Source organism: Alligator mississippiensis, chromosome 1 (genome assembly GCF_030867095.1).
Source record: "Alligator mississippiensis isolate rAllMis1 chromosome 1, rAllMis1, whole genome shotgun sequence".
NCBI lineage: Eukaryota > Metazoa > Chordata > Crocodylia > Alligatoridae > Alligator > Alligator mississippiensis.
In genome coordinates, this window is record NC_081824.1 from 153,088,945 (window position 1) to 153,111,867 (window position 22,923).

Below are 22,923 nucleotides of genomic sequence, written 5' to 3' on the forward strand. Positions count from 1 at the left end.
CGGGCCCCGCGCCTGCGCCTGCGCGCTGCGGCTCTGGTGGCGCATTTTCCCCCAACGGGCGATGGTGGCGGCAGCTGCTGCGGTGAAGGCGGAAGGGGGTGGAGCCTGGTTTCCCTTCCCTACTCCTCCGCCCCCCGCGGAGCCGGGGTTCGGCACCTCTCCTCGCGTTGAAGTCCGGCGGCGCCGGGTGCGGGGCGGTACTTGGGGGCTAGTCTCGTTCTGCACGGAGTGGCCGGGCGCGCGGTAGGTGTTGGTTGGTGCCTGGTGGCCGGCTGGGACATAGATGGCGGCTCTCCCGCCCCTGCTATCTCACTCGTCAGGCCCGCGTCGCCGTCAAGCAGCAGTTCCCAAACTGGGTCGTGACCCCCAGTGGAGTTCCAGCATCAGCGGATCCCCATCGTGGGGGTGGCGGGTTGGGAGTGAGGGGCCAGGCTGGGGAAAGGGGGGTGGCAATGGGGCCAGGCTGGGGAAATGTTTATGGAGCTCTGGCCGGAGCTCTGGCCAGACCTCTTTGCCAAATGCTAGCAAGCTGGAGCGCCCTTCAACCCACCCCCCCATCCCCCCTCCTTGAGTAAGGACTGGCAGCCTTGTGGTGTCGCTTGCTGTGGGGAGCGCTTGCCAACTTGGCCCCGAGAAGGAAGAGGCACCTACTTCTAGAGGGGGATGTTGTCAGGGGGCTTCTCGGGCTCTGAACCACCAGGTGAAACCTCCCGGTTTCACTTGCGTTAGCTTGCCCTCTTTGTGGGGTTCAGGTGGCCTAACGGCTGCGAAAGGGTGTCCCAGCACGGTGGTCCCTTTTCCAATGTTATCTTTGTTCTGACTTTATTTTTTTTAAATCTATTTGTATCCTTATTTTGGGGGGAGATTGCGGTAGCCTTCCTTGTCTTTGATCGGTACCTTATTTCTCAAAGTCCCACGAAATTCCATTTTGGCAGCGCAAGACCGTATGCACCCAGGTTCGGCAGTCCATGGCCTGCAAGTCGCCAACTACTGGATCCATTCTGCAGAGTGGGGGCTTTGGCACTCCTGACATTGCCTGTGTTATATGTAACTGGACAGGCAGGCACTTCTCCCGTGCTCTTCCACAGCTTAGCCTAAGCATGAGACCTCCTTTGTGCCTGGAAAACCTTGCCAAGCCCTGGTGTCACGCTCTCTCTTTCTCTCTCTCCCCCATTCCCACTTGCTGTCATATGTTTTGTGTTGTGTTTTTTGCGGGGAGGGTTTTAAGGAGTTAACACTACTTTTGATATTAACTAACTTCCAGTTGTTTAATGCTTGTTTTAATATTAACTTACAGTAGTTTAATAACAGTTGCAATAAACAGTTTTCAATTATCAAATCACTTAAAGATGAATTTAAATCTACTCTACAATGTAGACTTCTTTTAACTGGTCTCCTGGATGTGCCTGTTCTCAAAACATATATGGTACTGATGTTTCTTAATGTACTCTAGAAATAATCCTGCTTTACTGGTAAGGTAGCAACTAGACAGCATTTACTAGGGCAGAGGAAATGGCTTCTTGCAAGGTGCTTGCCAGCAGGTAAGAACTGCTGTTGGAGTGGCACGGAACTTCGTGCCACCACTGCAGGTCCAGTCTTGCCATGACAGAAGCAAGTGGTGAGTTTTGACCTGCTCTATCTGCAGTGCAGCAACAAAGGTTAGAGGTAAGAAGAGGGAAAATGAATTCTAGAAAGGAGTCTGAAAATCACAGAAATGCTTACAGCCTGGAAATGGAGAGGAGGGCATGAACTGAGGGAAACAAGTCCTAGAATGAACTATCCAGGGAAGCTGAGTCTGAAATGACAGCAAGAGAACCTGACACACGCATCCAAGAGTATGATATAGAAGAGAAAGGGGGGAAAAAAGCAAAATTGCTAAACCTAAAAGGACAGGACATGGCACAAAGAGAGAAATGGAAAAGAATAAAAACTGAAGCAAAAAGCTCAAGAAGCCCCTATAATTTCCCTTTTTATTTAAAAAATGTCTCTTAAAAAGGAGGGGGTGGGAAGGGACACTGATCTTTTGTCCAGTAGAAAAACTTCAGGAAAAAATTCCCAGATGAAAAATAGGTGCTTGACACACATGTTGCTGTCTTTTAATGTTATCTGAGATATTTATAATGTTGGTACTTCAAAGTCACAGAAGCTAAAGTAGACTCAAAAAATAAGCCTTAATTTAAAATAACTTTGACTTTTCAAAAGTAGGTTTCAGTTTTTAAAAGTTTGAGACTTCCTTATGTCTTTATTAATAATGCCAAAGCCATTAGTCTTTTGTATTGCAAAGCTGGTGATAATTGAAAATGCTGCCTTTAAAGGAACATTTACATGTGGTCTGAGTATCTGAAGCCTGCTTATTTTTTCTCCTTCTTTCTAAACAGGTGCTAATGATTTGACTCTCACTTTGATTTTTTTTTTTTTTTTTTTGTCTCTCTCTTTAATTTCTCTAATCTGAATTTGTAACAATAACTCTTAACCTTTTAACAGGGTGAAGCACTGTTTTTCTTTTTTAACACCGAAATGGAGCAGGCGGAACAAACATCTAAAAGACTTCTTTTAGAGCCTTACAAGTACTTACTTCAACTACCAGGCAAGTCTTTTTTGTTGCTGTTCTGTTCTATTTAACAAATTTGTTATCATAGACTTAAATGCATATCAATTCACATAATTTTACATGTCTATCCAGTCTCGAGTTGCATTGAGTTCTGAGTAGATTTTCTTTAATTGAAAGCCACGGCATTTTCTGTGTCATAACCTTACTGTGCATAGCATTTCTTGGGCTGGTACCTTGTTTTTCTGATCTGTCCACTTAATGCAAATGTTCTTCCTCTCCCTCAATACTGCATTCAAAAGAGACTATTGCTATCTACTACATCTCTGGTGAAAGGAAGTGCAAGCACTGAAGACCTGGTCTAGCTCTTGAACAGAAATAGTCTGTTCAGAGCTTGACCTGTATCTTCTGCTGGAACTTTTGATCTCTCTATTGCTCTCTTCAACTAGAGTTGCTTAGTCATGCACAAGAATATTTTTTGTGGTCAAATTCAACTGTACCTAGCTCACCGAATATTTCCAGAGGGTCAGCCAAGGCTTGTGTGTCGGCTTCAGGCCAGGTGATAGCATATTCATAGGAAGTATTCCTCTGAAATATGGTAATAGTTCATGTAGAATAAAGCCAATCTCTGGGGGGAAAACAGCACAAATAAATACCATTGTACATAGCTTTGTTTATACAGGTAAGGAGTTCTGGTGGGTTTGGCACTGTGCAGAACAGTATAAAACAAGAAAATGCGGACAAACACAATGGTGACTAATCACTAGGGATTGGGTTTTCCATCTGCCATGTAAAAATGGAAAAAAATGCAGATTTTCCACTTTTTTTGAAAAGTGCTTGCTGCAGGCTAGCAAAGTTGTGGCCTGTAAGGGGCTGGAAGGAACAGGAGTAGGGCAGGCACGGGGCGCCATGTGCACACTCACACACGCGCATGGTCACCAGGCAGCCTGGAAAGCAGCTCAGGAAGGTAAAGTCTGTGGAGGTGGGGCAGGAATTGAGGCCCCCATAGGGAGGGAGTTGGGCAGGACCGGGGCTGGAGCTACTGCCCAGCTGGGCAGTGTGTGGGGCTTGAGGCCTGGGGCCCGAATGCACAGCTACAGGGCCCGGGCAGGGAGCAGGACAGAACCCTGGGTGGCTCGTCTGACTGTAGGGCTGACTGACTCCCCACCACTACATGCACACCCGGGAAGGACATGCGGGACACAGGCCCCCAGATCTGTGTATGTGAAGGAGTGGGTGCGAGCTGCCCATCCTGCTGCCCTGTGCCTGGGGGCCTCCAGCCCAGCAGGTGGGACGCAGTGCAGCAGGGTAGAGCAGGGCTGGGTGGGGAAGCTCCTTACTGCTGAAGGCCCCACACCACCCTGGCAGAGCCCCCCCTGCCTACTCAGCAGCAGTGGGGGCAGTGGCATGGAACTGTGACCCTCTCTGCTGCTGGGTGGGCAGGAGGGGCCTCGCCACAGTGGTGCAGAGCTTGCAGCAGCAAGCTTCCCTGCCTGGCTTGCTCTATCCTGCTGGGTTTCCACTGGATCATGGAGGCCCGGGGTTGGGGGGGCAGCAGGGCAGGCCCTGAGCCTGCAGAGGGCAATCCACACTCCCCCCCCCCCCCCCCCCCCATGGGCTCTGTTCCAGCTGTGCCGCTCACAGAGGAGGAGGAACCTGGGCTCCACACTCTGTTCTGCCATAGCAGCTGCTGATTTCTGCAGGTGGCAGCTGGGGCTCAGGCATTGCTGCGGGGACTTGGGTCCCTGGCCCTGTAGACCTAGCAGCTGGGGGATAGGGGGGCTGTGGCTGGGGGGTGAGGGGTGCCGGCAGGGCAGGGGGGAGGCTATGGCTGGGGAGTAAAGGGCCTGGACCTGCGTCCTGGTGAGCGAAAGAGGCACAGTTGGCTCTGATTTTTTTTTCCATGATAAAAACCCAAAGTCAAACATGAAAACTTATAGGTACAGTAAAGCCCTGTTATCTGGCACGTTACTAACCAGCATTTCTATTAAATAGAATTCCGGTGAGGGAGGGCTTGCCCGCGGCAGCTGCCACCACCACCTACCCCCCTGCGCTGGCGCTGCTCTGCATGTGGCTGCCACCACCCTCCCCCCCCCCCCCCCCCCGCTTCATGTCCAGTCGGAAACCCCTGTGCCTCAGGTAAGCGGCATTTTTAGGTTATTGGCACCCCCCATTCCCCGCTCGTCCCAGATAACAGGGCTTTTACTATCTAGATAGTGGCATTTCATTTTAATTACAGATTTGGGGTTTTTTAATTGGGAAATTTGCAATCTTTTTTTATTGGAGAATTTGTGATTTTTAAACGGAGAAAACCAGATCCCTTCTAATCACATATGGAGAAGTAGTGGCAAAACTGATGTTTGGGGTTTTATAGCTAGAATTTGCGTTCAGTTTGTTTGGCTGTTGGTGAAAACCACCAAGCAGGAGGACAGTGCTGCTTACTGAAAATAAGGGCTGGACAGAACAACAATGTCTACAGATAGGCCCACTTGGAAGAACTTTTGTGCTTCATAGGCAGACAAGGTTCCTTGGGTGAATCTGATATCTTTTATTAGACCAACCCAGATAGTTGGAAAATAATTATTAAGCAAGCTTTTGGGTTCAGAAACTCTTCGTCAGGCTAAGGAAGTTTCAGCAGTTGGTGTGTGCTCTTCCTGGATGGAATGAAAAGTAAAGAAGCCAGCGGCTGGGCTGGTATGCATACAAGACAGGTAGTCAGTGAAAGGTGTAGATTGAGGAGTCGTCAATGGGTGAGAGACAGGTGGGGGGGGGGGGGGGAAGGGGGATGAAAGTGGAGAGAGAACCTGGAGAGAAGGGGGATGACAGTGGAGAGATACCTGGGGAGTCAGATGTCAGGCAGGTTATAATGTGTCATAAATCCAATGTCTATATTTAGTCCGTGATTTTTAGTATCCAGGAGGTTGATGAAGTGGAGTTCATAGGCTCTTCTCTGGGAAGTGTTTTGTAAGTTTCCTTTGAGGATCAGGACTGAGAGATTGGAGAGAGAGTGATTTTCTTATGAGAAATGTGCCCCCACAGGTAGTTGGGTATTTCTGTCTTTGATAGATTTCCGGTGTGCATTCATTCTGGTGCGTAGTTGTTGTTTAGTCTTTCCTACGTATTTTCCATCAGGGCATTTGGTGCATTAGATGAGGTGTATTTCATTTCTGGAGGTGCAGCTGTAAGATCCAGGAATGCTGATGGCTCTGTTGTGGGGTGTAGTAATAGTGGGGATGGTGGAGATGTGTTGGCAGGCTTTGCATTTCTTGTCATGGCACGGCCTGGATCCTTTTGGTGTGTTCTGGGCTTGAAGAAGTTTGCTCCTGGTGATGAGGTTAGTGAGGTTCAGTGCTTGTTTGAAGGCTAGGACGGGTGGCTCTGGGAAGATCTTTTTAAGAATAGGGTCTCTTTCTAGTATGGGTTGAACTTGTACAGAAAATCCTTAAACAATTGCAAGGGAGGGGTGATATGTCATAACCAGCGGTGTATGATTTGTGGGGGGTTTTCTTCTGTACTGCAGCAGTTCTTCATGTGGTATCCAGGTGGCTCTTTCAAACATGCGATCTCTCTCTCTGGAGGAGTGTCCTTTTTGGGTGAAAGCCTTTTTAAGATTGATGAGGTGGCAATCCCAGGTGTTCTCTTCAGTACAAATACGGTGGTATTGGAGGGCTTGGCTGTATATCACAGCTTTTTTGGTGTGTTTAGGGTGATTGCTGGTTCTGTGCAGATATGTATGTTGGTCTGTGGGTTTCTTGTATAACATGGTCTGTATTTTATCATTCTGGATACTGATCATTGTGTCTAAAAAGGAGATGCTGGTGCTGGAGTATTCTAGAGAAAGTTGGATGGAGGGATGGTGATTGAATTTCTGTGTTTTGTGTTTCAAGCTTTTAAGTGTGGAAAAAGCTTGTATGCTGTCATTATAGTCCAGTTGCCATTTCACTTCTGATTCCACTGCCGTTCGAGGCAAGGCATTGAGATGTCTCTTCATTCTTGATCCAAGCTCTTTTTTTTTTTCTTAGCCAACTTTTGAGAATGCATACTCTTCTTCATTTTGTGATGGGTAGTATCAGAAGAATCCTCAGGCAGTGTAGACATTAAGACACAGTGACCTTCAGTCAGTGTTCCTTAACTCTTTCAGGAGTTAATTGAAGATTTATCTGGTTCATCCTAAACAAAAAATTTGCATGGTGTAACTTTCTGACTAACTTTTCAAGATCGAAGTCTTGAGGGTCAAGTGCCAGCAAGTTGAGCAGCATGCCTATAAGTGACAGGGATGTTCAGTGACCTAAGGGCAAACAGGACTCCAAAACAGTTAATTGGCATCTTTTTATAAGCATCAGTGTCATGGTGAATATAAGTTAGCCAATTGCAAGGTTTGCTGATTTGCACCTTTACAGACTGACTAAATCGGAGATTTATAGCGTAAGCTTTCATAAGCAGAGGGCTTATTTCATCAGGAGCTGTGAAGGGACTGCAGGAAGCATTGCTTCATACAGGAAGCATTGCCACTTAGCAGAAAGGGGTTAGAATACAAAGGGTAGGGAAGGGGGAGGAAAAAAACAGGGAGCATTACAGAGAGGGTTGAAGTGGGTAGAAAACAAAGCAGTTTTACCCATTAGGGAACATAGGGCTTATAAAAGCTAATCCAGGCAACAGGATCAGAAGCCATAGTCTCAGTTTAAACCCGGGTAGGCAACCACCGGCATGGGTGTCAGAATGCAAAGGCATTTTGCTTGGCATACGCACCTCGGGGCAGATGGGGAAGGGGCTGGGGCTGTGCTGCCGCAACAAGGATCAGGCCCCTCACAGCCCCACCTGCCAGTCGCCCCAGCACACCAACATCTTACAAGTCGAAGTTGTGAGTGTCCAAAAATGTTGCCGACCCCTGGTTTAGACTATGCTTAAAGATACAGTCCAGTCTGTGGGTGATTTCTGGTCCTGCAACTTCCCAATCAAATTCATTTTTTAAATATTGTCGTCTAAAAACAGCCACTCAAGGGACAACAGAGGAGATGCTGAAGCAGAGTAATTTGGTACGTTCTTATTGATGTGCAGCTAAACCCTTTAGCAATTAAAAAAAATAACGATCTTGGAACTATCATAAGTACTCCAAAGTGCAGGATCACTTCCAAATACTAGCTTTGATAAATTCTCTGTCACTAGTCCCTGGCTTGTTGTCTTATAAGTCACACTCTCTCCAGCAGTCCTGTCTTGTACATTATCAGGGGCACTATGCCTAGTAAAGTTCAAATTCGTTTCCCTATCACTGGATCTTGCCTCTTTCTTCCTGTAAGTCTTTCTGATCCGGTCTCATATTATCTTACTTCTGGGGGGGGGGGGGGGGGGGGTGGTTTCTCTTTAAAGTAGTTGTTAATTCTGGGGCTTTTCCCCAACAGAACCACTTTGTCATTTCCTTTTCTGTTCTCTCTTAATACTACATAAATATTGCCTTACTTGGGGCAGTTGAGGTAGAGAACTGTTGGCCTAGTGTCTGGCCAAGCCAGTTTATGGACTGTTTGGTACTTTGTGCACACAGATGTTACTTGCATTTATTATTGTTTTGCTTATGCTATTTTAAGAGTTTTCTTTCTTAATATGCATTATAGCAGACATGTCCTGCAGGCTAATTCTGGCCCACTGAGCTGTATCATCTAGCCCCATCAGTCTTTGAACCAACCCCATGCACCAACCCTGACCCCATACATTGCATGAAGCACAGGGTTGGACCCAGTGCAGCACACACTGTATGCACACAAGGGGCTGTCATAGGGGGTATTGCTCCATGCAACACCCCTTGTTGGACTGGCTCTGCATGCTGGCTCCAGGACCAGTCCGTATTGAGCAGAACCAGCATGCAGGGCCAACCTGGCAGGTTATTATATGCAGTACACACCCTATGCTGGCCCCCTGTGCTGTATGCAGTAGTGTCTACAGCTGATCTGTCCTGCACCATGGTCTGGCACTGGCACTGCACACAGCATGAGGTAGCAGTATATACAGCCCACACCCTGGACATGCTGGACCAGCCCTGTGCACTGGCTCCAGCACATGAACAGCCAGAGGCCTGTTCTAGCTTGCAGGGCTGGTCTGGCAGGGTGCTGCATACAGCCCGTGCCCTGGACCTCCTGGCATTGCACGTGGCACAAGGAGTCAGTCCTGAACCAGTCTGCAGACAAGCCTAGCAACACTCTTCTGACCCATGGGGCTGAATGAGTTTGACATCCCTGCATTATAGTTAATGAGACATCTCTGAGTTTGGAGCCCGGTCAACTGTACTCATTATCCTTGCTAGTTTTAGTAGACCATTCATAACAACTCAAGTAATTGTTCATACGTTTTTTAAAATACCAGATATTTTTACATGATATCAATGTAGTTAATTGTTTGCCTTGAACACAAGGGCAAAGGGATTTTTTTTTTTTTTTTTTTTTTTTTTTTTTTTTTGAAGGGAGAAGGTTCTTTTCCTTTTTTGTACTGCACAATGATGCCACAATTTCTATTTAGCATGGAACGATCTGATCACACGTGCTTTAGAAAATAAGCTTACACGTGCCAGAAATAGCTTTCTTGGACATGGAAGCAGATGCTCTGTCTGTATGTTCCAGTAAGCAGTGTTGCTGTTATTTGAGTGATACAACATGTCTTGCAGCACTGCAGTAAAAATTCCACTTGGGTGCAATGTTCCCTTTTGAGTAGTCCTTCCCACAGAAGTATCAAAATGCCACTACACTTCTGAGTAATTGTACAAGCTGCAGGTTATACTGAATTTCTTTAAACTGCAGGCTTGGTGTTGCTTTTTCAGCAGGTGCTTTTAGTATAATTTGCTTCAAGAAAATCTACTAGGAAATAAAAGCTGCTTACTCAAAAACTTTTCATTAGGAAACTCAAACATACTTAAAACACTGTGCTTGCTTGTGGGAGGTCTCTTTTTTTTTTTTTTTTTTTTTAATTGCCTATTGCAGGTATTAGGCTTGCTATAATTGGAATCTCCTTAATATAACTTTAGCCGCTGTTTGAAAGTTACATTAGCATTTGAAAATGTGCATTTTCTACTGTAGTGCAAGCCAATCCTTTATTGTGGAGAATCACTTCAATATTTTAATTTGCACATTTGATGCATCTTGTTTGGTTTTTTTAATGTTCCCAGTTGATTGCACTGCCTTGGATGCTACCATGTCATTCCCTTGGTTAGAACAATTTAAAATATTGATTTCTCTTTATTATATTTTAATCTCATTTTACATGTCTTAATTGAAGTTTTTCCTAGAGAGGTTCAATCTCATTTGTTGCAAACATTAAAACTTGTTTCTATGTAATTAAATGTACCCTTTACACATTTAAGTTGGCATTTCAGCTAGATAGGGACACTATATAGCTATAAAAGTTTAAGTGATTATATAAATTTAAATGTATTGTTTGTTTGTATTTATTTAAGAAAATGGTAGAAATGGTAAATGATGCTTGCCTTTTTTTTCTTTGGAGGGAAGCAGATTTGCAATTTGAGCCAAGATGCTTTCATATGGAAATTAGAATTTTAAAATACAAGGAGGTGTGGGGGGGTTTTATTGTACTAAAACTATGTAAATATGCCCAATAATAGCTTTTTAATTATTTTGCTAGATCTAACTTAAACAAAGGAGGCATTATTTGTAACTATTGAACTGTGTCTGGTCCCTATTGAAAAGCTCAGTGACAACCTACTATAGTCCCCTCCAATGTGATCTAGGGTAGGTTGATAAAAGTGTGAAAACCAACTCCTCTAAGGAATTGGAGAACTGAAGCAGTCAAGCTGGGAGAAGAGCAAGTACTGGTTGTACTACTACTCTACAGTATGCAGGAGCTGGCTTGGCAGGTTAGCTGGGATAGTAAACTTCATCCTACCCTTCATCTATGGGAGGAAAAGAGCTTCAGCTGTTTTTAAGTATCTTGGGCTTTAAGAAATTAGTGGCTGACCTGTCGGGTCATTCAAGGGACTTTGACCATCATACCAAAACTCCCAGAGCCCTGTGTTTGGGTTCTTTCTTACATGTAGAGTTTGTTTTTTTTTACACAGTGGCAGAAAATAAACTTCATAAAACCAAAGGAAACAGTTAAACTTCACAACAGTCCTAGGATGTCCAAGAATAGGTTGTCATACCTAAAACAAATCTGGTCACTTGGTGAAGCTGACCATCTTTCAGTTGTCCCTTTTTATTCTAATACTTGTCAAGTAGCACACTTAGAAAAAGCTGATAACCGGTCATCATGTGAGTTATTCAACTTCAGGGCTTATCAAGTGTTGCTTTCACAGAAGTTTCAGGGAGTATTGTATATTCAGAAGTTTGAGTTAAACACGATTGACAAATTGTCTTATGCAAGTAGGAATTCATGATCTAAAATGTCAGTGTGTTCCTGTCAGAAGGTCATTGTATTCTCCATAAATTGCTGTAATGGGTGGCTAATGAACAGATTATCCTTAATGTTGTTCCCAGGAATTTAATTAAATTTTCCTCAAATCATTAGCATATCATGTAAACTTTTATTCATTAAAATAGATATTTAAAGCATTTGACTTGTAGACATATGCATAATCCTTTGCATCAAACTAATTTATATTCAGTGACTTGCTTTAATCTAAAACTCATAGTTGGAATTCTTGATTGGCTTGGTTCATCTAAAAGAGAAGTTTGATCTTTCACCTGTTATAGATCTTCTTATTTACTAATCATCTGTTCATTTTAAGACCAACCGAAACTTTTTTTAGTTTGCTATATACCCCCAAAGGGGCATCTAGACAAGCATGGACATGCAGTATGTGGCACTGCAGACCCATCTGCAGTGCCACATACCTCACATGCAGGCATTCCCCATTACATTGCAGTGCAGGATGGTTTTTTTGACCCCAGAAGATCCCATGGTTAAAAAAAACCCACCCCGAAAAAAACCAGGGCAGCTAACATACTAGGCAAAACCAGAGCCTGGCCGGCCGGAGCCACAATCCCTGACAGCCAGGCTCTCTGCTGCAGGAGCGCCTCAGCTGTGCCTCCCCCAGGACCTCAGGTAAGGCTGCTGAGGCAGCACCCTGCTTTTTACTTGAAGCAACTACGCTGGCCCCAGCCTCCCCTATCCCGCCTGAGGTAACCTGCCGTTACAAGGTGTGCTGCTGCTACTTGTCCCCAGGGAAACAAATGTTCCCACTCATCTGGACACGCCTGAAGTCCTTACGCTGAATTTCAGTTTGTCAGCCATCTTTCTGTGGCTGGCAGACAGATATAGAAGCTACTAACTTAAATTCTGATCCTAATCCACAGTGATAAGCAATTAATTAAATTGGCAAAACTGTATATCTAGCATGCTGTAACTGGATGGTGTTGTTTCTAGGTATCATAGTGAAATGTTTGGTGTGGAAGTCACTGATAAATGAACAAGATAAAAACATAAGTAGTACCATACAGGGTCAAACCAGTGGTCCATCTAGCCTAGTATCCTCTCTCCAACAGTGGCAGGAATGGATGCTTTAGAGCAGGGGCAGACAATTATTTTGGGCGGAGGGCCACTTACTGAGTTTTGGCAAGCCATCGAGGGCCACCCATGATAGGCAGCCAGGGGCATATAAATATTAATTTTCTAAATTTTTTTTTTTTTTAGGGGCCCCGCGGGCCAGATAGAATGGCCGGACAGGCCGCATCCAGCCCCCTGGCCGCATTTTGCCCACCCCTGCTTTAGAGGGAGAGAGTTGAACGAGGTATAGCTGAAGTGGTCTGTCCCCTGTCATATTCTCCCTGGCATCCACCATCGTTGGTTAAGAGCAGGGGTGTCAAACTTGTCTTGCATCTCTGGCCAGATCTGGCCCACAAGAATCCTCTGGCTCCTTGCAAGCTGGATCCAGCCCTGCTGTACGTAGCCGCAGCTCTAGCATTCAGCATAGCCCCCACTGCATGCCCATTGCCAGAGCTGAAGCTGCTGGAGACACTGTATAACCCATGCCACAGCGGCAGCTCTAGCTCTGGCACTGGGCATACACCAGCAGTGGCTCCAGCATAGTGGGGGCAACGAACCAGGCCTATGGCAATGCGCGAAGCAACCAGGGCTGTATCAGCCGTCACTTGACTTCCTGATGCCAATTACCACGTCTACCAGAGTCCAAGTACCCTGAATTTTGTGGCAGGCCTTGCCCTCCAATTTTTGGTGGCCTGCCATTAGCCCAGCTGGCTGGATTTAAACCATTAGCCATATGTTTGATAGCAATTTCTCTCCAAATTAGGGGTAATTCTTAGTTCCCACTAGAAGCAGGAAAGGAAAAGATTCTGAGGCAGAAACTACAAGACCAGACAGTGGCAATGTGCCACAGATCTATTGTCTGGAATTTACCTAGTCCCTTGTTGAACCTAGCTGTACTTGTCTGCCTCTGCACCCTCCAGCGGTAATGAGTCCTACAGATTAACCAAGTGCTACATAAAAAGTACTTTATCATGTTAGTTTTAAATCTTGTTTCCTGCTAATTTTAGTGGCTTGCTTCTAGTTTTCTGGTACTTGGTGAATAACAGTTTCCTGTTCAATTTGTTCACAACCTTCATGATTTCATACACATCTGTTATATCCCCTTCTCTTTTTTTCCATACTGAAGAGTCCTAGTCTTTTTAATCTCTCTTGGTGTGTCCACTGCTCCATAACCTTGATCACCTTGTCTGATCCTCTCTGTACTACCTACTTGCTTTTATTGGAGAAGTGCACTTTTTCCTGTATCCCATAGCATTTGTGCTGTTTAACTAGTCCTTTAAGTAAAATTTCAGGGAAATTAGGAGCATGTTACTGATAGATTTGTTAACTGGCTCTTATAGTAATGCTTAAAAATAGGCGAAGGATTGGGTTTTCAATAATTCACTTTTAGTCTTAAAAATTCCTTCAATATTTATCTTTTACTGTAGGTAAGCAAGTGAGAACCAAACTGTCACAGGCCTTTAATCACTGGCTGAATGTTCCAGAAGACAAAATACAGGTATTAGTTTTATTTTTTTTTTAAGTTGTTTGGATTTTTTTGGGGTGGTATTTTGTTTGTTTATTTTTTAATTTAACAGTACAAAAAGTGTTCACTTGGATGGCCTGAAAGGTATTTCTGACTTGCATTTCACAGTTAAAGATGCTAAAAAAGCAAGGTTATTGAAAAACATTCTTTTAGGATTTGAGGTCTTGAATTTGGAGTTCACAAAGGAGAAAATCTGTTTGTTCTTGCTCAAAATAGTTTGAAGTAAATAAAAAAATACATTACGACAAATTGTGTTTTTTGGTTTGTTTTTTTTCAAAATTGCATTTAAGAAGCTCTCACTGTCATACTTTTAGTGAATTCATGTTGATTCTCCCTTTTGTCTGAGAAACTAGCTAAGTGTCTAAATATCACAAGCTGGATGGATTAGAATACCAGTTATTGTTTGATTTATTTCTTGTAAAAATAGCAAGCCAGCAGCTGTATGGAGTTCTCAGTGACTATTTGCTCATTTTTCTGTCTGTCTTGTAGCAATATCCTTTAAAGCAGCATTTGCCAAACTTTTTTGAGGTTTATATCCCACTGCATTAAATCAACCACTTGCACATTTTAGCCACCAAACTTTATTCAGCACTTTTTCACATGTGCACCTTTATGTGATTTACAGTCATGGACAGTGGATTTGTTGGATACTGTTTTGCTTGTGGTCACTCCCTCCCCCAAAACTTTTTTCTAGCACACCCAAGGGGGCATTCCCTACAATTTGAGGAAACACTGCTTTTAAAGAATAGGGTGTTAGGGTTGAACAATTCTCAACTTCCATTCAGATTTTATAGAGGCTGTCTTGGGCCTGAGAACATCTGTTTTTCGAATGTTCAGCTTGCTTAATGGTTGTTCCACAGGTATCCTAGACAGTAAAAGGCTTTCAGTTAAGTTATGCAAGCTGCATTTTTGCTCTGTTCTTTCCTGGGCAGCCTTTCCTTCTAGTCTCCGTTACTTGTCCATCTGACTTTACCTCGTTTGCTCATTCTGGGCCCCTGTTAACTCTTTCAGTCCCTGTAAGCTGCTTCTGTCCACCCTTCATAAGCCCCTATGGTAGGGGCTCTGTTTTGAAAAGCATGCATTAAGCTCCAAACAATATTTTTGTGCACAACATGCAAACTTGTGTATGTACTTCTGTGCACGTGACTTCATTTTGATAATATCCTAAAATGTTGCTGTAATACCTACATAATATGAATAGCATGCATGTATCTCGCATTCCTTATTGAGTATGCTTCAGTTTCAAATCTGATTTCTGATTCAGCAGCAATTAAGAAACCGGAACAATGTGTTTCAGGTATACCACGTTTCCCTGGGCAACTTGTCCCAAATTTTTCAGGGATTTAGTGCTGTGGCGCAATGTGTAGAATTTTCAGGCAATCACTTTTGGGTTTTGAAGTCAAAGTAGGTTTGAAAATACTACACGGAATAAGATGATAGTTTTACAATTCACTATGGAGCAACTACTGTACTTCAGTTGAAATCCCACAATAGCAGAAAACCTTGGAAGACAGGGTTGTCTGCAGCATTCCAGTCTTCCTATTGAGCATCTCTAGCTTCTGTAAGATGAGAGAGGTAGTTAGCCATGTTAGTCTGAAGTCGAGCAGAATGCAGGTTAGACTTGCACCTCTTTTAGATCAGCTGATGAAGTGAGCTTGTGGGAAAAAGGTGTGTGAGAACCTGTGTGTATCATATTCTGCTTTGGTTCATCTGTAGTGCATATCTTCTCTTCCTTTTTTCTGTAGGATTTCCCATGGTGCTAACTTCTCAATCACTGCAGTCTGTCATCTTCTGAGATTTTACCATTACGTGGCTATCACTGTTAAGGCAGAAGCCAGGATAGATATGTACTTACAGGCTAACTAAATTGGAGAAGTATAGCATGAACTTTCATCAGCCTAAGCTGACTTCATCAGATGATGTGCTGTAGCTTATACTATACACTTCTGACTTCTGCGGGACTTCAGACTAATGTGGCTAACTACTTCTGTTGCTTCTGAGTCACTGATGATAATCAAATTACATGTCCTGCTAAAGTAAGTTGGCTTCATTTCAGGTTCCTTTACCAGGCAGCTGACTAACTGTCATTTCTCCTTGAAAAATAAGCATTAAACATTCCACTTCCTTTCATTTTCTGTACGTGGCTAAAGCATTATGCTTGTTTAGTGATGCCTTCTTCACTTGCATCTCATGTCTCAAAGTCATTTTACAGTGACTTTGTCGCTACTGCTTGTGTACTAAATTAATCTGTGAGTGTGATTTCTTCTACCCTCTTTACAAACCACTGCCATATCTTTTCTTTAGGGGTTTCCCCAAACACTAGGTGTCTGACTCCAGACTTTGAAAAAATTATCTTTTTGTTTCTGAGGTATGAAAATATTACATCTACCAAATCTATCTGGTTTTCCTGGCTACATGTTTTTGTCAAGATCCAGTTGAAATCTGTTCCATTTAAATCAAAACCAGACACACAAACCTCTGTAGTATTATTCTAGCTTCCACTGTAAACCACTTCCTCTGTATCACGAGTGTCAAACTCGTCCCATGTGGGCCCCCTGTGCTGCAGCATGCAGCACATGCACCCAGTCCAGTCCAGTGGTGTGCAGGCTGGACCTTCTACCATGGGCATTGTATGCAGCATAGAAGATCTGGGGTGTGGGCAGCATGTAGCATCCTGCTGGCTTGGCCCTGCGCATTGACTCCAAGGATCAGACCTCAGGCCATCCATTCATGCTGGAGCCAGCATGCAGGGCCAAGCCAGCAAGATGCTATGTGCAGCTTGCACCCCATGTCAACCCTCTGTGTCACATGCAGAGTAAGCCCCAGAGTGAGGCTTGTGCTTGTGGCATAAGGTATGTGCTGCACGTGGTGCCCCAATCCAGACTGGCCTGGAGGCATCACTCAGATCCAGTCTGGTGTGGATGCTACAGGCAGTGGTCTGGACCAACTTTCTCCACCCCCCCCACACCCCCCACCAGTGCTGCATGCAGTACCCATGACACTGGGTCTGGCATGCAGGGTCTGTCCAAGACGCACAGGTCAGTTCCAGCCCATGGGCTATATGTTTGATACCCCTGCTTTATGCCCTATGGTTCACAAACTCACAAAAGTGCCTCATCTACCACTCACACTGTCTAAATTGGTTTCTCTGACTCTGAACCGTATCTCCCTGGCCACGTACCTTTTTGCCTTTTTCTCTGCTTCTTTACTTTGTTTTGAACTAGTTTGTAGTCCGTTTGAATAACATTTCGTTTCGCTAATCAAGGGAGATGACCCAGATTTTTAAAATATCTCACTGAATTAAATGGTTATGTCAATCATTAATGACTTCTTGACAATCTTAATCGGGCTTTTGGTTGAACTTTCTGAAGCTTATATAGCAGATGAGTGAAACTGAAAAGGCAAAAGGAAAATAAGTTGACAGTTAAAATGCAGAACAGTAGGATTGTGCAGGGAATGCAAGAAGTTCATGACGCCTTACAAGCATGAAATGTTTTTGCTGGATTTCCAAGTAGCACATTAAGAGACTCTTTGTAACTAAAGATGACCAGTGATGTCATTTCAAGATGTTTACGTAATGTCGGGGTTTGAATTATGGGGGAGCTCAGGGGTGCTAAGCCCCCTTATAAGACTTCAAAATCATAACAGGGTGGGGGGACACAACTTTGATTTTATTAGGGCATTGTGATAGGTAGCCCAATCTTTTTTTTTTTTTTTAACCCCCAACACTTTCCCCCCCAGTCAAAGTATAATTCGAACCCTGTGTAATGTTAGTACTTTTGGAACAAAATTACTTTTTGCACAGCATCTTTTGGGATCAAAATACTATTACTGTAACTGGCTTTAGTGTTTAATAATGTTAAAAAGTTCTGTCATTGTCATGCGCACAGTTTGAATTTAACTCTTGTATGAAATGCAAACTCTTTTTTTCCTGTGCAGGTCTTATCTAATGTAAAGCAGAATTGATGTTCAATAAACAACACTAAAATTGGGCAGGGACCTTCTTTGCTGATGCTTGGTCCTGCTTTATGATGGGGACTCCCAGGTGCTAGTTCAACAATTAAATCCTTGCTGCTTTTCAGAAGAACCACTTGGGAAGAAGCCAGAACACTTCCTCTTTAATGTGTTTTTTAAAACCTAGCATGAAGGTCCAGTTACCTGGCATAACTTCATAGTTAATAACATATAAAAAGTTATGCCATTTATTTTCAAATGCAAAAATTGCATACATTTTTCTGTTTTTGTGTGTAATACAGCATTCCAAATGTGCCTTTATGTTTGTTTATTGAAAACTGATGGCTCTCTGCTTATTGGAAAAGTAGCTGTTGTAGATTTTTTTTAATTAATTTGAGTCCAATTGTATAGATCTGCTGTGGGCAAGACACTATCTTGCAGTATTCTTGACCAAGAGTTACTTGAGTCAAAATTGTTTTGTATACATTACTAAGTTGTCTACATGACTAAAGTTATCAAAGTTTGTTGTATACCAACAAGAGAATTAAGAAGTGGGGGAGGGGAAGATCTCTGATGGGAAAACTAAAGAATATAGTCCAAAAGTAGGTGATAAAAAAAAGCCAGTGATAGAACTGTACTTGGTGGGTTTTTTGTTGTTGTTTTTTTTTCCCTCGACCAGACAACTAATGCATTTATAGTGAAGCAAATGAATATTTCAGTTTGTACAAACAGCTTTGCTTGGACATTGTTTAACCACAACACTTCATGCCCTTTATTTGCAGTTCAAAAAAAGAATCTAAGAAATCTTACACAGAATGTACCTGTTTCTTGGATAGATATTGTCTACAGCAGGGTTGGCTAACCTGTGGTTTTATTACTTAAGCAGTGTGGTTTAGTATTTGACAAATGGGTAAGATGCAGTGCAGACCTTAGAAATGTTAACAGCATGGCAAATATTTCAGCTTACCTGCTTGTAAAGTAACAATCCACTTTACAAAACTGTCAGATGGCAAAAATATATTGGTGGCTAGAGATCTTTGGATAAGAAGTTGTTCATTAATTCTGTGATGTGCTAAGAACTTCCCAGATGCTCCAAAAAAATGGTCCTTGCTATAAAGAGCTCACAGTTTTAAAGATGAACAGAAAAGTTGGAGGGAAGGGGGATGATAACCTTGCCATGTATGTCTGTCTTAAGAACAACATTGGAAACTCCAAGAACTGATTTTTGTAGAGGCCTTTGAACTAATTTTAACCTGTCATAGATTCATATTGCCTAATCTTACCCGTTTATGTTTTTACCCTCAACTATTACTTCAGTAGCTTTTACATTCAGAGATGGCAGTTAAAACTAGCTCCAAATAGTGGGTGTTAATAATAGAGGGGGTAGGGGGAAGTGAGAAAATTGTGGATAACTATCTTATCAGCTTTTAGCCATTAACATAAACACCTTTTGAAGAATTGCTCTCATGTTAGAAAATGAAGCTGTTAAGAACTAAGGCAAGAGAAGTGCAGATTAACACACGAGTTGTAGCTGTCACGGATTTAGGTGCAGTTTATAAAGATTATACCAAGATCACTGGGAATTAGGGGAATGTACAGGAAAGTTACTTGTGTATAGACTAAAAAGTATATCCAACCATAACAAAGTATCAGTTATACGCCTCTCTTGGGAATATACATATAAAATGCCATAGAAGTCCAGCCCTGCTTGGAGTTTTATTATCGTTCATGCCCTTTAAGGCCAAAGTTATTTCAGCTAACAGCAAAGGAGCCTCTAAAATTTTCTTCTCCAACTCTGAAATTTGTTGTATGGGTACAAAGTCCAAAAAACTATCCATTTCCTCACTAGTAATGTTCAGATTCTTGGTGTACACATTAGAGTAAAACTGACTGAACCGTTGGCTGATTTGTCTCCCTGTCATAGATTTCATAGATATTAGGGCTGGAAGGGACCTTGCAAGATCATTGAGTCCAGGTCCCTTCCAGCCCTAATCTCTATGATATCAAAGAGAATCAACTTGGACCAGAGACTTTCAGTACTCCCAAAACATGTTTGTTTGGGGTTGTTTGTTTGTGGGGGGGGGGGTTGGGGGGGGTTGTTTTGTTTTGGGGTTTTTGCTGGTTGTTTGTTTGGTTGGGTTTTTTTGCCTTGAAATCTACTTCCCTTCTCCACTCTATGCCATCACTCTGACTTATAATGTTGTGTCAGGTTTGTTATGTGACTGTTCAGGACTAGAATAGAGACTTTAGTATCCACATGACAATCCCAGTAGAATTTGGCATTTTACAATATTCAACCATCAACGGTTGGTCTTGGACTGTGTTATATACAACAAAAAGTCTTTTTTTTTTTTTTAAGTCTGCACTGGGTTCCCTCTAAACTTTAAAAAATATTAAGTATACTGCCAGAGATGCATGGTGGAGATATGCGCAGGATATTCTGCAAATTTAAAACCCATTTTCCATCACAAGAATTAATTATTTTGTTTCTCTTTTTGTATTAGGTTATCATTGAAGTGACAGAGATGTTGCACAATGCCAGCCTGCTTATAGATGATATTGAAGATAACTCAAAGCTACGGCGAGGCTTTCCAGTGGCCCACAGCATCTATGGAGTTCCAGCTGTAATAAATTGTGCTAATTATGTATATTTCCTTGGCCTAGAGAAGGTTTTAACACTTGATCACCCAGATGCAGTAAAAGTATTTACCCGTCAGTTACTGGAACTTCATCAGGGCCAAGGCTTGGATATTTATTGGAGAGATAATTATACCTGTCCCACAGAGGAAGAGTATAAAGCCATGGTACTACAAAAGACAGGTGGTCTTTTTGGACTAGCTGTGGGCCTTATGCAGTTGTTCTCCAACTATAACAAAGACTTAAAACCACTCCTGAATACTCTTGGCCTCCTCTTCCAAATAAGAGATGACTATGCTAATTTACGGTCAAAAGAATATAGTGAAAACAAGAGTTTTTGTGAAGACTTAACTGAGGGCAAGTTCTCATTTCCAACTATTCATGCTATTTGGTCCAGGCCTGAAAGCACTCAGGTGCAGAATATTTTGCGTCAAAGGACAGAAAATGTAGACATTAAAACCTATTGTGTACAATACCTTGAGACTGTGGGTTCCTTTGAGTACACACGGCAAACTCTGAAAGAACTTGAAGCTGAAGCATATAGACAAATTGAGTTACTTGGAGGGAACCCTGAGCTTGTAGCTCTAGTTGAACACTTAAGCAAAATGTTCAGAGATGACAAAAATTGACCCATAATTTATTTAACTCTTGCTTTGGGGCTGAAGGGAAATTATTTTAAAATGGAATTTTAAAAAAAGACATTACTAAAATAATGTCAGAAGTGTGGAAATGCTTATTTCACATTTATTTATATTTTGCTTCCTATGATTATATTGAACACAGTTCAAGGTTGCTTTGAGGGTATTGGAATGAAGTGCAAATGATCACTGTCACTTAATTGGAACTATTTATGAACTATCTCATACAGAAATAAAGTTGCATAGATCCGGTAAAACCCAACATTAACAATATTATCTCCCCTATACAGTCAGGGTGGTGGTGAGGGAGCAGGGGTGTTTATTTTAGCCATAAATTTAATTGACTTCTGGTAACTGTTAGATGAAGTCTGACAATGTGGGTTTCTGGCTATACTGCTATATTAAACTGAATCATCTTCCTTAAGTTGCCTATGCATTATTTTATTTTATCTTTTTAAACGGTGAGACTGGGTAGAATTTTATAAAAGATTCCTTAACACTCACAATAACACAGATTTGACAATACTCTTTTTTTTTTTTTATATGGTATCCATAGATTTTTGTTACACAGAACATGGAAGGAACAGACAAACCAGTTTTATCAAATAACTGTGAAGGTATTCTTTTAAGATTTACAGATTGTAACTTGACCAGGAGTGTACCAACAAAGTATATATACACAGTCCTACAATTCTTCACTTCCTGGGTGGCTGTGGATGTTTCACATACAAAGGGGACTTACTTTCTAAAGAAGGAAACAAACAAAACTAAACAAAAAAAGCACTAAGCAGAGACATAAAGAAGCAAGAGCTGTAAACCTTTGTGGGGACTAGGTACCTGATTTCAGGAAAAAAACCTCATGATTTCAAAGCTGCTGTTATTGTCAGACCAAAACAAAAGGAAAATTCCTGCAAAAGAAGCTTCTAAAAATCATGTATTAGGTCAACCAGATCAGCACAATTTGACATTGAGGTTTCAATAGGTGAGGCTGTAAAGGAAATTTATAACCAAACAAGCAAATCACCAAGACCTGGTGGGTGCCTCTATACAAGATGCTTTATTGCAGAGTAGTGTAGTTTACTGGGCAGTAAGCATGTGCATCTAAGCTGTTGTGTGATTACCTCTGTGTACACTACACAAATGCATGTAAATCTGGACAAAAATATTTTTTTAAACCAAAACTAATGAATGTCATAGATGTTCAAATTTTAGAATATAATTTGGTATTTTTCTGGTTCCAAGAAGTCCTTCCCCTTGCTGAAAGGAGTATTTCCAGTGGCAAGGGGAGGGACTTCTGGTGGCAAAGGCTGGGGGCTAGGGGGTGGGAAATCCAGTCCCAAGATGGCAACCAGGGTGCAGGACACCTGTCAAGGGGCAGGGCTACCTATGTGGCCCTCGACAACTTGCCAAAACTTGGTAAGTGGCCCTCCACCTGAAATAATTGCCTGCCCCTGGGCTAGGCCTATTCAGCTTGAAAGAAAGACATTTGAGGGGAGACATGATAAGGGTTTACAAAATACTAAATGGTAAGGAGAAAATAAATAGGGATTTATTTGTTATCTCTCACAATACAAGAACTAGGGGTCATAAAATGAGTTAACATAAAATAAGTTTTAAACATTACCCACTCATTACTAGTAGGTAATAAGGTTAAAACTAACAAAAGGAAGTTCTTTTTCACATTAATTCAAGTGTGGAACATGTTGCCCCCAGATGTTGAAGCTGATAGCTTACCCAGATTCAAACAGATTGGACAAATTACTGGAGGAAAGGGGCATCGGTAGCTATTGAGCATGAGAGTTGGGGATACAACCTTTAAATCTGAGTGTTCTGGACTTTAAATGCTGAAGACTGGAAGTGAGAGAGAAACAGTAGAAAAAAACTGTTGTCATACCCAGTTCACTGTCCTTCTCTGACAGTGTGATACAGGATGCTGTATAAGATGGACCTATAGTCTGACCCAGTAAATGCCAATTCTTATGTTTTAAAAATGTGGATTTAATTTTCTTTTTTCACACTTTCCATTTCAAAATTACAAACATTTTTAATATCTTTTGACAGGAAACTGCTATTTTACCTTTTGGGTTTTTTTGGTTTTTTTAATGTTTCAGCATTCCTGAAATCCTTCCAAGTTTGTT

General features: G+C 42.4%; 1 protein-coding gene across 6 annotated transcripts; it reads left to right on the top strand.

The window, feature by feature from the left end:
* Nucleotides 1-33: 33 nt before the first annotated feature.
* GGPS1 (geranylgeranyl diphosphate synthase 1) lies at nucleotides 34-21,209 on the top strand. 6 transcript variants are annotated; one of them, XM_059715582.1, is made up of 4 exons: nucleotides 34-187; nucleotides 2,485-2,587; nucleotides 13,459-13,529; nucleotides 20,015-21,209. In XM_059715582.1, exons 1-4 carry the CDS (start codon nucleotides 62-64, stop codon nucleotides 20,774-20,776), a joined length of 1,062 nt encoding a protein of 353 aa, XP_059571565.1. In that variant the 5' UTR covers nucleotides 34-61; the 3' UTR covers nucleotides 20,777-21,209. The 6 variants fall into 6 exon arrangements, with proteins under 6 accessions (XP_059571565.1, XP_006278961.1, XP_014452328.1 ...); XM_006278899.4 differs by having other exon boundaries at nucleotides 95-243; XM_059715592.1 differs by lacking the exons at nucleotides 34-187; nucleotides 2,485-2,587 and adding exons at nucleotides 12,179-12,275; nucleotides 15,302-15,592.
* Nucleotides 21,210-22,923: the final 1,714 nt, after the last annotated feature.

What these genes read in the sequence shown, in the direction of transcription:
- GGPS1 (XM_059715582.1), top strand. Translation starts at nt 62, where the DNA reads ATGGTGGCGGCAGCTGCTGCGGTGAAGGCGGAAGGGGGTGGAGCCTGG. An exon ending in TTGAAGTCCGGCGGCGCCGG is followed by an intron (nt 188 to 2,484) that starts GTGCGGGGCGGT and finishes ACCTTTTAACAG; the next exon opens with GGTGAAGCACTGTTTTTCTT. An exon ending in TTCCAGAAGACAAAATACAG is followed by an intron (nt 13,530 to 20,014) that starts GTATTAGTTTTA and finishes TTTTTGTATTAG; the next exon opens with GTTATCATTGAAGTGACAGA.